Consider the following 15901-nt stretch of genomic DNA (forward strand, 5'->3'; position numbering starts at 1 on the left):
TTTAAAGCTCGTACACGTGTTCTTTGCCTGCAAGTCGAGGAGAGTCTCTGAAATCCTTTAAAATATTCTATCATATAATTTTATTAAAATTATTTATTTATTTCTAATTTTTTTTGCTATTTGGAGTAATTAACCTGACATGCTTACTAACGGGCTCGAGCTCAAATAGCATATCGGCCCGGCCCGCTTTTGGCCCATTCTGGCCCAGCACCATCATCATCGATTCCCTATCCAGTTCCAAGCTTATCGACTGGTTGCACACAAGCACAAAGCTTCAATGGCGTCGTCGTTATCCTCCGTGCTCGGCCACCCCCACTGCAGTCTCCGCCTCAAGAGGCTCCACAGTCGATGCCGCGTGGGTCTCATACTTCTCTCCCCACCTAAGCCCCAGGCTTCGATTTCCCGCTGCTTCCCCCGCCGAGCGACACGACCGCTCCGGAGGGCCGTTCCTCTCGCTCTCTCCTCCAGAAGCTTCTCCCAATCCCATCTCTCCGTCCCGGAGGGCCCAAGCCTCCGCCATTTCGTCGCTCAAGCTGCTCTCACCGCCTCCCAAGCCCAGCCCCAGTGAGTCGCATATTATTTATTTTGAATTATTGAGCTTATTTTTTTGCATTATTAGATTTATTGATGTAGGGCTTTGTAATGGGATTTGATTATATTTGTAATGGGATTTGATTATATTTTATGTTTAAACTCATGGGCTTAAGCTTTTGGATTAAGGGCGGTGTTTATGATTTATCTGCCCAACATGCTGTGCATTGCTAAGCTATTCTTTAGTGGATGTTTTGCTTTTGTTTTAATTAATAAATAAAACCCCAAGCTTGAGCTGCAAGTGTGTTTGAATGACTGCCACAACCTGTCTCTAACTTCTGTTTACAATTTCATTTTTTACTTGGTGACTTCTGAGTGAAGTGACTTTCAAAAAATCATGTTCGAAATAATGCCCATTTGGTGTTTGGACTATTATTGATCCCATTTTACTTGGATAACGTTATCAATTATTGGGTCTACTCTGGCTTGGCTAAATCTATGGGATCACTCGAGGATACTCTGTGGAAAATGCATTTGAAGTTGTAAAATGAGTTAAGCAAATCAATGAATATATATACACACAGAGAGAGATTTGGATATTAGATATTACTATTAGATCCCAGAGTTCTCAGAAAGACGATAGTTATATGAATCAACATTAATTTGTTTCCTTATGTTTTTTCTTAATGTTATTATCTTTGGCATGGTTTGCCTCGTTATCTGTATGGACCGCTCTGGAACTTTCACATGCAAAGCTCCTGATGTTCTTTCTGCACGATTGCAAATTATGCAACTGTATCTCATAACTCTGTTTTCTTCTTTACTTATCTGTCTAGCCAATTACCAGCTTCTGAAGTAACTTCAAGAGGGCGCATCTATCATGAGACTTATGGATGTCAAATGAATATCAATGATATGGAGATTGTCCTATCTATCATGAAGAATGCTGGATATAGTGATGTGGTGGATGTTCCTGAGAGTGCAGAGATCATTTTCATCAACACTTGTGCTATCAGGGACAATGCGGAACAAAGGGTGTGGCAGAGGCTTAATTACTTTTGGTTTCTTAAGAGACACTGGAAGAGCAATGTCGCTATTGGAAGATCAAACTCGGTGCACCCTCCAAAAGTAGTGGTCTTGGGATGTATGGCTGAGAGGTTAAAGGACAAGATACTTGACGCAGACAAAATGGTTGATGTGGTCTGTGGACCAGATGCTTACAGAGACTTGCCACAATTGTTAGAAGAGGTAGAGTACGGACAAAAGGGGATCAACACGCTTCTTTCACTTGAAGAGACCTATGCTGATATTAGTCCGGTTCGAATCTCCAAAAATTCAGTTACTGCTTTTGTCTCAGTGATGAGGGGTTGCAATAATATGTGCTCATTCTGCATTGTTCCTTTTACTAGAGGCAGGGAGCGGTCACGCCCTGTGGAATCAATAGTGAAGGAGGTGGGGGAGCTTTGGAAAGAAGGTGTGAAAGAGGTAACACTTCTTGGCCAGAATGTAAACAGCTATAATGATGCATCTGGGGATGAAAAAGAAGTTGAACCAGGAACTAATTGGAGCCTTAGTGAAGGCTTTTCCAGCATGTGCAAGGTAAAAAAAATGGGTTTACGTTTTTCTGATCTCTTAGATCGACTATCCACAGAATTTCCTGAGATGCGGTTCAGATACACATCCCCACATCCGAAAGATTACCCTGATGAGTTACTCTATTTAATGCGAGACAGACATAATATTTGCAAATATATCCATTTACCTGCACAAACTGGGAGTAGCACAGTACTTGAAAGAATGCGTCGGGGATATACCCGAGAGGCATACTTAGATCTTGTGGAAAAGATACGAAGAATTATTCCAGATGTGGGAATAAGCAGTGATTTCATATGTGGTAAGCGTTATCAGATTCTTATAATTTTTAAATCTTCTTTACGTATGAAAACTTGGGTTGTTGTACAGTAGTGTTGAAAGTATTAGCAGCAAGGAAATTGTTTAATTACTGAATTATTCCGGATGTGATTGATGTTTTAAAAGTTTTACACTCAAAATACTTTAGACCTACCTTCTCTTGCGCCCAGTTAATTGTTTAGGAATAAAATATAAGAGATGAAGTGATCACAGCTATCTTGGAGATGAAGCTTCTTCATATGGATTCCTATTTTCTTATTTCAAAAGAATGCGAGAGATCAGATTACAAATCATGTGACAATTTGATATTTTCTTAATGCTACCAACGTTAATCTACTTACTATCAATGTATGCACTTGCAAATTCCATCTCTTCTTATTTTAGTCTTCAATATTATGCTATCATGGTGGTTCATACACTTTTTCATTATAGATCTGTATTTGAGCTCTTATTAGTGACATATTCTTCTTAGGGAATCTCATCCCCGTCTCATGCTTGTATCCTGTAAGCATACCATTGATGCATTGTCTTATCATGGACATTGCTGGTTAAATTTTTCTTTTACCATGGTTTCTTTCTATTGAAGTGATGCTTTATGAATTAAGGGAATTCCTGTTGCATCCTATGGCATTACTCACTGTTATTACTTTAATGTTTTTTGCTATTTTCTGTGCTTGTGAAATAGCACGATAAGTAGCTTTAATAACCTTTTAGAAAAAGCTATTTAGAGGCCGTTTGGGATTGCATTGGGAAATATAGCTTTTAAAGCCAAAAAAAAAAAAAAACCTTCTTAGAAAAAGCTTTATTTTAAAGTTTTTCTCAAAAGCGTGTTTTAGCCCCTTTTAGAGTAAAAAAATCAAAGAAGTACTTCTATAATTTTTTACCAAACATACCAACTTTTTGTTTGGCACAGATTTTTATATACTAAAAGTACTTTTTAAAACTCTTAACACAATTTCAAACAGTCTCTTAGGTATCAAATGGTGCATTGACATGCCTCAGCCAGAAATCACAACATACAATTCTTTGTATCTTTCACTTCGTGAAAACTTAAGACACATACTTGATTGCCCTCTTTATAAATTTATTCCTTTTTGCAGGTTTCTGTGGAGAAACAGAGGATGAACATGCGGACACGCTAAGCCTCATTAGGGCTGTTGGTTACGATATGGCATACATGTTTGCTTATAGTATGAGGGAGAAAACCCATGCCCACAGAAACTACAGTGATGATGTTCCTGAGGACGTCAAGCAGAGGCGACTGACTGAATTGATTGAGGCTTTCCGTGAGAGTACAGGTCAATGTTTTGATTCCCAGGTCGGAACTGTGCAACTGGTACTGGTTGAAGGGCCCAATAAGAGAGCTCCAGATACAGAGCTTATTGGCAAGAGTGATAGAGGTCATAGAGTTTCATTTATAAATCTGCCAGTACCATGCTGGGATGATGGTATTAATGGGAACAGAAATCCTGTAGTCGGTGATTATGTGGAAGTTCATATATTGAAATCTAGCCGAGCATCACTCTCTGGGGAGGCACTTGCTATAACTAAATTGAGTTCATTTTACAACAATGTGGGTGAAGAAGCTGTTGCTTGTGAAAGCCGAAGTTGAAATTTCTCCAGCTTTGGATGTGCCATTTTATCTTCCCTTTTTTCCTCAAATGAAATTTTGCAAGATTATTCTTGTTCAGCATTGGCGGGCAGCTTCTTACTGGGCAATTGAGATCTGATTGGATCACAATGTGTTAAAATTTCTCTTGCCATGAAAATGGTTTAGGCGTGAGAGTCTACAATATAAGATTGTGCTTCAAATTGTCTCCAATGACTTGCAACTTCAACATAGTGTAGAGGTGCAACACCTTTTTGTATTTCACTTTCAAATTATCAGTCAATGGAGCTCTCTGATGGAGAGCATTTGCAGATTGACCATTGCAATCTGCATTCCATACAAATTTTTTGCTCTTAGGCTTTCATTTGTTCTGTGAATGTGAATTTAGTAGTTTATATATTATTTCAATGTAATTGCTAATGTAAACAATTTTCGTTCTAATTGAGTTTGAAAAGGTCCATCCATGTTAGACTCTCCAGCGTGAACTTTTTGCATCATGAGGAACGGGTACAATTTGGTTGGTCTCGATGACTGCATCATCTACAGAAACCGAAGGACACGAGAGTGTGCGCATTCTCATCAAGCTACATAATGCTCTTAAAAGTTATTTTGGTTAGATGAGATGTTAAAAAGTAGGACACAAGAGTGTGCATGTGGGGAGCATTGTTTACTCACCAAATATAAAAATAAGGCATTTTTTAATCTCTAATATTTTCTCTCCTTTTGATAAAGAATAAAGAGATTTTTGAGAAAAAAAAATTATTTAAATAGAATAGTAAAGATGAATAGATAAAGATAGAAAATCAGACGTAAATGCTTTAAAAAAAATAGATAGTTAAAATAGAAAAAAAAAAAATATAATTTTTTTAATTAAAATTGAGAATAAATTTGTTAAGCCGGATGCTAGTGGCCTAAGAGCATTCTCATCCTACTAGCAAACATTATTTTGGTTGGCCAAGATATCAAAATGAGAGTAAAAAGAGTTGGATCTGGCTGAGGAATTTGGAAAAAAAACAGTTGGTAAGATTCTACGATGCATTGCTCATCAAATTTGATTAATGGTAAAAGTGAATAACTAAATTAAAAAAAAATTATGCATTTTTTAATCTTTAACATTCTTTCTCTTCTCAATAAAAAGTAAATAAATGTTTGAAAAATAATATTTAAATATAATAGTAAAAGTGAATGACTAAAAAAAAGAGCCGGATGTAGGTGCTTCAAAAAAGTTTATAACTAAAAAATAAAAAATATAATCTTTTAGCTAAAATTAAAAGGAAATTTACTTAGCCGAATATAAATGTCTTACCATATTGTTAAAATTTTCGTTTCTTATTCTTAAAACAAAAATATTAATAAATAATATAAAATACAAAACACTCGTAAAATCATAATTAAAAACACTTTTCACCTTTTCCTCTCATTAAATATTTTTTCAAGCCAAAAAAGAAAGAAAAATAAAAAAATTCCTTAAAGATGCATTTTTAGCTTTTCGATCGTCATTCTTTCTCTTTCTTTTTTTTCTTTTTTTTTTCTTTTCTGGTTGGTAAACATGAGAATTGATCCACATGCCCCCAGCCCCCATCTCTTTCCTGCGCTTGCTATTGTGGACTTTAGCAGTAAATATTACCCCACCCAACCCAACCCAAGTGTGCTCAGAAAACGCTCATCATACCAAACATGAGATGGTTGAGCGACCATTCATCGCCCATGAACACCTCAGTTGTATCTGCTTTTGAACTTGCCGTCCATTCCTCAATATTGCTCCGTTCAATGATTGCTTTCTTTGACCCAACCACCGATGGTGTAATTGGTATATCATCATCGATCAATGAATCAATGATAGAATGTGTCACTATCCGAAGCTTCGCCTAGTATTGCATGATCATGCTCAGTTTGTATGGCCCATATTGCATTAAGCGCAAGCATTTCAGCATTGTTTAAAGTGAGCTTCACACGCAAATAGACGGACCACTTGCTAGTGCATGCTGATATAAAATGGTTGCCATGATCCACTCGATGTATATATATATATATATATATATATATATATATATATATATGCCGAGAAAAATCACACGAAAACAGTTTCTGGGTCAAAGTGATTTCGTCAAAATATTGGGTGCCGAAGAGTTTTCAAAGAAGAAAAAAAAAGTTGGCGAGCGAAAGGATTGGTGGTGGTGGTGTTGGAGGTGGAGGTGGAGACTGTCGATATCACTGAAGAATGATGAAGACAAGACGAGGGTTTGGTTTGCCCAGATGACGAGGCTGACTGACAACTTCGGCGCCCTCTCTCGGCCCAATGGTGAATGGACTCTTCGTACATGCTCTCTGCAACCATGCGTGCCAAACACCGGCTTTGATGACTTGGAAGACCACTACCACCACCCGGCCCGTTTCGATTTCGACGGTAAATTTTAAAATATGCTATTTAAAATTATAATTTTTATAAATATAATAATTAGACCTTTAAAATCGTGTATTTTTAAAAATGCATTTTATTGTCTGCGATTTGAAAGCACGTATTGGTAATATTTTAATAGCACACTCCCTAAACAATATTTTTTTTTTTGTGATTTGGTTTACAATCACACTTTTGGTTAGTATCAAATGCACTCTAAGACGCAAGTAATGTTAGAACTCCATCTATAAATGATGTGGCTTTTAAAATCACCACTGAGCGTGTGATTGATCACTATTAAATTTTGATCAAATAATGATTTTAAAAGCCATCACATTTTTAGATGAACATTTAGAATTACTTCTAAGATGCACATGTCTTTAGAATGCGTGATTTTTAATATATATTTTAGAGTAACGCTAGAAGAGTAGAAGACGTCTCTCAAAAAATGAGGTGCTCTTAAAATCATTATTGAGCTTGTGATTGATCACTATTTAATTTGGATCAAATTGTGATTTTAAAAGCCACATCATTTTTTTAGGGACACAATAGTCACACATGAGGGACTTCTCGAATTATTCAATCAAATTAAGAAAACATGTGATATTTATTTTTAGAGCATGTAATTTTTATGTGTATCAAAATGTGTGTGAAAATTATATTTCTTAGGACATATGTTAATTTAATAAATTAGATTGAAATAATTTTGTTCAACAAAAGAAAATTTTATACAAAAAATTGAGACAATTCCATACAACTTAGACCCATCAATATCTAATAAAAGTAGACATAATCTAAATTACAATAGAGATGGACTAAATTTTCACTCTAATTACCGCATCATGTTTAGAGCTTTACATATATGAAAGGTGCAAGCTCGGAAGTCTGAAGAGATTATCAGAACAATACTTAATTAACAACAAAATTTATTGGCATCCGAGGGCCTTAGTTAGGTCTTAATTAGATTTTTTTCCCCCCTTGGCCCTTCCTATCTTATAAGTTACAATTACAACGCATCCCAAGATATATATGCAACCAACAGAATATCCCATACAACACCAAAAACAACAAAAAACTATATGTGATTTTTGCAATCAATTAATTTAGGAAAAAAAAATTAAAGATCGTAATTCATTAACAAAAAATTAATAATCAGGAACTTAATGCAATCAAATAAGATAAATATCAGAAAGATATTAATGTATTAAATAATTTGTAGCAAAACTAAAAACAATGATAAAATTTCTTTAAACTAAACAATTTAAGCTAGTTACGGCATATATAAAATCCAGTAAAAGAAAGAGAGAGAGCTTAAACAAAAGAAATATAAATAACATGAACTTTGTTAAAACTATAAAATAGGTATTATCTATTTCACTTTAAATTCAGCGATTGTGTTCCATACAATATCTAAATTATAGATTGAATATTGATTTAGAGAAATGATACACATATATTTCCTATACGTTTTTTACACATTTACATACAACCAAGTTTCAAATTCACCATTGATATTGTGGGACTCAGTGTGCCCCATAAATTTAATAGTAGATTTAAAAATGAGATATATAGTAAATGTGTAGAAGGTGTAGGAATATCATTTCTCATTGATTTATTTACATACATTGTGTAATTTAAGTAATGTTTTGAATTCCTTAAGGATATTTTATACAAGGGAAGCAATCTCATTTTGATTGTTAATTATCTTATAAAGAATCTGAATTTAGACTCTGACATATGTGATCCGTGTTGAAATCTCAAACTCTCTTGACTTAAGATTTTCATTTTTATTATATATAGTTAGTTTAGATATCTTTAAATACTAATTTCTTATTTTTATATGGGTTTAAATCTATTGATTTTCTAATAATATAGCATGATATTAGAGTAATGAATCTGAATTTAGACTCTGACTTATTTATAAGAATTACATGTGCAATTGTGCATCATGCTAAATACTAATATCTAACCATTGTACTATATATATATATATATATATTAAAGTAATGTAACTCTTTATGCTTGTTTATCACACAAATTTCATACCAGTTAACGTGACGTATTTTAGGCGACTTCCCATGTCGATCAGTCACTTAAAAAAAATGAAAGTGTTAGCAACTTATAACACGCAACATCAATCGATATAAAAAATAGTGTAAATAGTAGCATTACTCATGCTTTTAATATAGAAGCTCTAAATTAAAATCCGAAACAAAAAAATCACAGCCTCAATCTTCTTAAAAAGGAAGTTCATCATCATCATATTTGTCAAGAATAAAATCCTCTCTATTTTATTTGAATTACGTATTCATCATTTGAGAAAATATCAATTATTATTTGTAATACGAGTAATGTTATACACTATGAGATATGATACGTTTACAACATTTATATAACTTTTATACAACCCCAATAACTTTTTTAAAAAATAATAATAATAATAAAAACAAAAATTAATCATTAGATATATAAGACCTACATGTACGTAGGAAAATAGATATAATTGTTAATTTTTTTTTTTAAAAAAAAGTTTCAGGAATTATACAAAAGTTGTAATCGTATCGTATCTCATACACTATACTTATATGTCACTTTGTTGATGCAATACACGTACTATCAATTAACATTTGAATGCTTCTCTAATAGAGAAATACTATTTTTCCTTCTTCTGTCCACCCCCGCCTAACTCCATCCATATTTTTTTTTTTCTAGATCTAACACTAAATCTATAGAACCCACAATAACTGATTTGCATAGACACATCAACAAAGTATAATAAAAATAAAATAAAAGAATACTCTATATATAACATTTATCTTGTAAAATTTAATTAAACTATAAATTAGTTTCTCTCCATTTCTCCATTTCAAAAGAGAATCCTCATCCATTTGTCAATGACTTCCTATAAATATCATATAATTCTCATCTTGAATGAATTACGAAATATGTGTAACAACTTTGGTGGATCGGCCGGTTGGAGATGCTAGACTACAACTCCGGGAAATACGTATATATCTCAATGAAGTGAAGACAAAATGCGCAAGCGTGGCGCATTAGGTGCACCCAATATGGCCACCTCATTAAATGGTTTGTTGTAAGCCCTAGATCTTCCGGATCGCCCACTATTATAAGATGTATATCCCCATATCTTTCAATTATCTCACACGGACAAACAAGTTCTTCCTTGTCAGGCTCTCTCTCTCTCTCTCTCTCTCTCTCTCTCTCTCTCTGTGGCTCTCTCTGTCAAAGACGCACACACAAAGCGGTAAAATCGAGCTGCATGGAGTGACATGTCTTGGTTACCTCAAAAAAATTGCAGGGTGTAGAGCTAGGGTTTCAGAGCTCTTAAAAAAGTGAAGGAAAGGAGGTTTCAGAGAGAAATGAAGTGGGTTATTGGATGTTGGGTTTTGATAGGTATTGTTGTGGGATGGTATTGGTTCAAGAAGAAGAGCAAGATAGAAAAGAGGAGTGGGGTTCCAAGAGGGAATTTAGGTTGGCCTTTCGTAGGAGAAACTCTCGACTTCATTGCTTGTGGCTACACCAGCCGACCTGTCAGCTTCATGGACAAACGCAAATCTCTGTAAGCTTTTTCTCTCTTCTCTATTTATTTCATCTTCAATCCTACCCAGCCAATATTTCCCCTTCTTTGGTCCCCCTGCCGCCCTGTTACCTCCATAGATTGATGTACCTTTTTCTTTCTTTCTTTCTTTCTTTCTTTAATTTTTCCTACTCTAAATCAGTTTCAAATTTTGATTTCAATTAAAAAAGCCTGAGTTCTATTTATGTTGTTGTTTTTCAAAACATTTTCATCACATATTAAGATCACAGCAACGGCTTGCAGTCTCTTTACTTATGTTGTCCATGATCATCTTGTCTCATCATAAGACCATGCATGATCCTTTTCAAAAAAAAAAAAGACCATGCATGATCAATTGCTGTAATTAAAAACATGTTAAACGGCAATGTTTGTCAACGTGTTTTGGGATAATATTTTTTTTTTTGATCTGTAAAACCGTTCTTTGTAAAAGTGAAAATTGTTTTTATATTTTAGGATGGTTGTCATGTAAAGGCCAAAAATGTTTTTGTATTTTTAGGATTGAGTTGTATTTTAGGATGTTTGAAATTTTAACAAACCTAACCGTCTTGCTCCTTAGAAATCCCACCAAAATATGATTGAATTGGCTGAACAAGTACAACTGTACAAGCAAACTTGGCTAGTATTTATTCGATAAGTTATATGCTCAAGAAAAGAGAAAAGAGAAAAGAGAAAAGAAATAAATAGTGTAAGCAAATTAAGCTTTATCTAAGATCACATTTTCTGACACCTTATTACGAACAAAAAATGAGATGGCAGAGGATGGTGCTTTATAAATTATGTGGAGTACTACTTACCATTATAAAATATGTGGACTACTTACCATTAAAAAACTTACGAAAAGTTTTGGAAGAGGATGGTGCTTTATAAATTAAATATTAAATATATAGAGTAATGCTAAACAAAGTTAGACAGGAGCAGCCCAATAAAGTAAAAGAAAGAAAAGCCTGCTCATTTGCAGTAACTAGACCTCTAGGGGCTTAGATAAAAGATGATCAGTAACCAGAGTCTATTCTCTCTGTAGATATATTTCAGCCTCCCAATAAACTGACCATTTCTTTGCTTCAATCAATCAATCAAAAAGAAGAAACAAAAGCGGTAATGAAAGCAACTCCCTTCTTCTCTCTCACTCTCTGAACAGGTACGGGAAGGTGTTTAAAACACACATCTTGGGAACACCCATCATAGTTTCCACGGATCCGGACGTAAACAAGGTGATCTTACACAACCATGGCAACACTTTTATCCCTGCATATCCCAAATCGATTACAGAATTATTTGGAAAAAATTCTATACTCCAAATCAACGGAAATCTTCACAAGAGGGTGCACGCACTGATCGCAGGCTTCCTTAGATCCCCACAGCACAAAGCCCGGATCACCAAAGACATTGAAAACTCGGTCAAAAACTCCCTAGCTACTTGGAAGGACATGCACCAAATATACGTCCAAGATGAAACCAAAAAGGTCTCTCTCCCCCTAAACACAACAATATATAACTACAAACAACTCAATTTTTTTTTTCCCTCTCTCATGAAGTTTTTGGCTTCTGGGTGTCGCAGATCACGTTTGAGGTACTGGTTAAAGCATTGATGAGCGTTGGTCCAGGTGAAGATTTGAACTTTTTGAAAAGAGAATTTGAAGAGTTCATCAAAGGGTTGATTTGTTTACCTATTAAGCTTCCTGGAACAAGACTATATAAATCTCTCAAGGTAATTAATTTAACAAAGCTCTTCTATATTATGTCAGGATTTGTTAGGGTTTACTTTTCATGGTGTTGCATGTAGGCTAAGGAGAGGATGTTGAAGATGGTGGAGAAGATAGTGGAGGAGAGAAAAATAGCTCGGAAAAATACAGACGAGAAGGGTCCGATAATTGATGCACTCGACGTGCTGTTACGGGATGGTAGTGATTCAAACGATACGGAACGCCTGCCGTTGGATTTCATCAGTGGGAATATCATAGAAATGATGGTACCCGGAGAGGAAACCATGCCCACGGCAATGACCCTAGCTGTCAAATTCCTCAGTGACTGCCCTGTTGCTCTAGAAAACTTAATGGTACGTAATAGATTCGAATATGGTTTTTTACTTTGACTTCGATTTTAATCAACGGTTGGGATTATTTCTGAGTTCGTACATCGATGGGCCCCCCGAGATGTCCACTTCAAGATATATATATATTGTTAAAAGTGTTTGACCTTTTGCTAAAAGCACGAACACAAGCACACGAGTGAGACATAGAGTACGTGTGAGGGTCCACGTGGAGTTAAAGTAAGGAGTGGACGTTTGGCAGCCGTATGATTTTGATTGAACGGCTGTCAGGTCAGGACCACCTAATTAACTTCGTGTCTGTCCGCATTGCGACCACTAGCTGTCATATTGTCGGTGTTCAGTAAATTCACTTTGGAATTCTTTCCTTTCGTTTTATTATTTATTTATTTATTTTTAATAAAGCTACTCTTCATAACTAGTTTTATCAGGCTTATATTATACCGACTAAAACACGTGTTTGAAGAGATTTACAATATCAACCATTTAAAAAATAAAAGTATAAAATCATTTAAAATATGTCATGGAAATTGTGTAAAATTAGTGTAATAAATCGATGTAAAGTGTTGTATTAATTTTATTTTTTTTTTCATTTTTTTTTTGGGTTATATCACTCCGACCTTGCTACTATATCTGTTTGGAATTCTTCAAGGAGAATGCTAGGGTATACTTGGGTATTAACCATTTGGAAAATGTTAGAGATAATACCAATTTTATTACAATTTTTCTATGAACACGTGGCATCTTAAGTGACAACTGCTACATCATTTGTTGTGCACGAAACATTACCTTTTTAAAAAATTAGTCGTCAAGTGAGGTGAAAAGTGCCAAATAAGGGTCGCATCAATTTGTAAAAAACATGTAAATTTCTTAGTGCCGGTAGCCAGAAACGGACCAACAGATCTAGGGGTTGTAATAAGAAAGTTTTTTTTTTGATATATATTGTGCTCCTCAGCACTGAAAAATCATTCTGTTTTGATATGATATGAATCAAGGCACAGTATCTTAAAACCCAAATGGTAGCCCTGTAATTTATGAGGTAAATCTAAAGTTTCTCTCATGAGAATTAGGATTAATCTGTAATTAATTAAGACATAAATTTATCCTTAATTAGCCAAGTGAATTGTATTCTAAAGTAAAAGAAAATATTTATATATAGGTTAACTTGTCAAATGTGCATGAGTGGCTAAATTTTGTGGGTGAAACATATTTATGAAAAGTAATGCCATAAATCACAACTATTTTACAATGTTGATGTGTCGGCCAGTCCCAAACAATCTTTAGATTTTGTGTATTGTACGTAATTGTGATCGATATTGGTGACCTGGCCTTAAATTTTACAGTGTTGATTTTATTTCATTCATTTTCTATGGGATAAAGTTTTTCTCTGAATTGGGTGGTAAGAGGAAATTACTGCATCTATCCTTAAAACATTTAGTTTGAAGAAAATTAGGAGGAAAACTTCATTGTTTTTTTATGCATTTGGTTTTAATGCGTTTAGGTAATTATCATGTAGGAGGAGAACATGGAATTGAAGAAGAGGAAGACCGATTCCTGTGATGATTATGGTTGGACTGACTACATGTCTTTGCAGTTTACTCAAAATGTGAGTCTCATCAACAGTTAGAAAGAGAGGGAACTGATAATCTATTTACAGCATTATATATGAAATTTAAAGCTATTTTCAAGAAACTAGAGATATATATTAATACATCAGACCCTGTTATTCTTATTCTTCATCAAAAGGTGATTAGTGAAACTCTTAGAATGGCGAATATCATCAACGGGGTGTGGAGAAAAGCACTCAAGGATGTAGAAATCAAAGGTCAGTTTTCTAGAGAATTTGCAATCTCTCTTTGTTCAATTTTTCAATTTTATTTAGGCTTGTTATGATGGTTAGCAGGTTATTCGATACCTCAGGGATGGTGTGTATTGGCATCTTTTATTTCTGTTCACATGGATGAAAACAACTACGAAAACCCAAATCAGTTTGATCCATGGAGATGGGAGGTAAGTATTAAATAATGTTAGAATATTTTATTAAATTTTACAACGACCGGTGATTTAACACGGTATCATAACAAAGGTTTTGAGTTCAAATATTTTTCCATCATTCACTAATTCACGTGTTGGGCCTGCGAGAGTTTAAGCATGCGCGTGAAGGAGAGTGTGAACACACATGTGAGCAAATGATTAATATATAGAATATTAATTAAGTGATTAAATCAACTATTTCGTATCGACTTAAGCTTAAGAAACTAAACAAATTATAATGATTCTTTCACTTGAAGCATGGAATATCATGTTCATCAGGTTAGTCGGCATGGAATCTTTGTGGGCTCTCTAGTCTCTAATTATATATGATATCTTTGTTTTCAGAAAATAGGAGCTGCTGTTAACAACAACTGTTTAACACCATTCGGTGGTGGACAGAGGCTATGCCCTGGATTAGAACTTTCCCGGCTTGAGCTCTCAATATTTCTTCATCATCTCGTCACTAGTTACAGGTAATTTTGCCCACCAAATCTTGCACACCTTACAAGATAACCGAATCACACTAATATATGTCGTTTTGGTTAAACACACATAATTTAAAAATAAAAAGAATTGAATATCGGTTCAAACATGAGCATTTTTAGTAGCCTCACCAAATTAGTTTTTTAGCTATTTTGGTGAGCCAATTTGATGAAAACTCTTAAAAACCACTCCCAGCAGCCTCACCATTTTAACCAAAAAAATTTGATGACTGAAATTACTAGTCAAATTAGACCAGGTATTTTCACTCAACAACCCACTCACCAAATTTTGTTTCACATTTCTCTCTCACATGATTAGCACACTTTTTCCTTTTTTCTCTCATTTTCTTCTCTCATCTCCCATCTCTCACACGATAATGTCCTTATTTCATGGATATAAATGATTTTTTATAAAAATATTATATAGAGAAAAAATAAAGAAATATGAAAAAAATTATTATTTAAATGGAATAGTAAATATTGACTAGTTAAAATGGTGAGGCTGCTGGGGGAATTTTAATAAAGTGGCTCATCAGAATAGAAAAAAGTAATTTTTAGTTATTTTGGTGAGTAAAATTTGGTGAGGCTACTAGGAATGCTCTAATATGTCATTTTGGTTTAGCGGTTTCAAAATGTCGTGGTTTAGTGGTTTCCGTAGTGCGAAACGTGAATTTTGGCACGTTTCAAACCGAACCATCTTTTTTTTTTTTTCTTTTTCTTTTTCGAGAGGTACTCCCAAACAAGATACTTGGTGTGGGAAATTGTGGGGCTAAAAACAGTCAATAATTGATAGAGCTTTCTGTTCTTCTTTTTTGTTTTCTTTTCGTTGTGCAGGTGGGTAGCTCAACAGGATGACATAGTCCATTTTCCAACGGTGAAGATGAAGAGAAAGCTCCCCATCAGGGTCACCTCCATAAGCACTTCAGACTAATTTGGTGCAACTGCAAATAAGAATGAAAATTAACCAATGGAGGAAGAAGCCCAGCACATGGATCTTAAACCTTAAAGGATAAATACAATTAGACAGACCCACGAGGTTGCATCCCCCATCAAATAGGACTCTATAATTGTGTTAGCTCTGGTGTCACTGTCTGTGTTCATGGCAGGACGGGCTGTTTGGGCCAGTGTCCCTGTCCTTAGAGCAATGCAAGTGGGGAAAGATTAAATCTAACTTTCAAATGTTGGTCTCGAACTATTAAATTTTCTGTTTGATTCGATAATAACAGTTCGGCGGTTGCATGGGCCATGATGCTTCTCCTTCCATCGACTGCATGTGCTGGACTAATGAACG

General features: G+C 34.7%; 2 protein-coding genes across 2 annotated transcripts; both read left to right on the top strand.

Annotated features, from left to right (window-relative positions):
* The first annotated feature begins 215 nt into the window (after nucleotides 1-215).
* Nucleotides 216-4394, top strand: LOC133852323 (CDK5RAP1-like protein). The gene is made up of 3 exons (XM_062289068.1): nucleotides 216-564; nucleotides 1368-2425; nucleotides 3543-4394. Exons 1-3 carry the CDS (start codon nucleotides 278-280, stop codon nucleotides 4052-4054), a joined length of 1857 nt encoding a protein of 618 aa, XP_062145052.1. The 5' UTR covers nucleotides 216-277; the 3' UTR covers nucleotides 4055-4394.
* A 5228-nt stretch (nucleotides 4395-9622) lies between these two features.
* On the top strand, nucleotides 9623-15856 carry LOC133851729 (3-epi-6-deoxocathasterone 23-monooxygenase CYP90C1). Its single transcript, XM_062288285.1, has 9 exons — nucleotides 9623-10029; nucleotides 11186-11510; nucleotides 11606-11755; nucleotides 11831-12103; nucleotides 13611-13700; nucleotides 13841-13919; nucleotides 13998-14104; nucleotides 14474-14601; nucleotides 15445-15856. Exons 1-9 carry the CDS (start codon nucleotides 9830-9832, stop codon nucleotides 15539-15541), a joined length of 1449 nt encoding a protein of 482 aa, XP_062144269.1. The 5' UTR covers nucleotides 9623-9829; the 3' UTR covers nucleotides 15542-15856.
* The last annotated feature ends 45 nt before the right edge of the window (nucleotides 15857-15901 follow it).

The sequence above is a fragment of the Alnus glutinosa genome, chromosome 12, assembly GCF_958979055.1.
Source record: "Alnus glutinosa chromosome 12, dhAlnGlut1.1, whole genome shotgun sequence".
Lineage (NCBI taxonomy): Eukaryota > Viridiplantae > Streptophyta > Magnoliopsida > Fagales > Betulaceae > Alnus > Alnus glutinosa.

What these genes read in the sequence shown, in the direction of transcription:
- LOC133851729 (XM_062288285.1), top strand. Translation starts at nt 9,830, where the DNA reads ATGAAGTGGGTTATTGGATGTTGGGTTTTGATAGGTATTGTTGTGGGA. An exon ending in TTGCTCTAGAAAACTTAATG is followed by an intron (nt 12,104 to 13,610) that starts GTACGTAATAGA and finishes ATTATCATGTAG; the next exon opens with GAGGAGAACATGGAATTGAA. An exon ending in CATCTCGTCACTAGTTACAG is followed by an intron (nt 14,602 to 15,444) that starts GTAATTTTGCCC and finishes TTCGTTGTGCAG; the next exon opens with GTGGGTAGCTCAACAGGATG.
- LOC133852323 (XM_062289068.1), top strand. Translation starts at nt 278, where the DNA reads ATGGCGTCGTCGTTATCCTCCGTGCTCGGCCACCCCCACTGCAGTCTC. An exon ending in GCCTCCCAAGCCCAGCCCCA is followed by an intron (nt 565 to 1,367) that starts GTGAGTCGCATA and finishes TTATCTGTCTAG; the next exon opens with CCAATTACCAGCTTCTGAAG. An exon ending in AAGCAGTGATTTCATATGTG is followed by an intron (nt 2,426 to 3,542) that starts GTAAGCGTTATC and finishes TCCTTTTTGCAG; the next exon opens with GTTTCTGTGGAGAAACAGAG.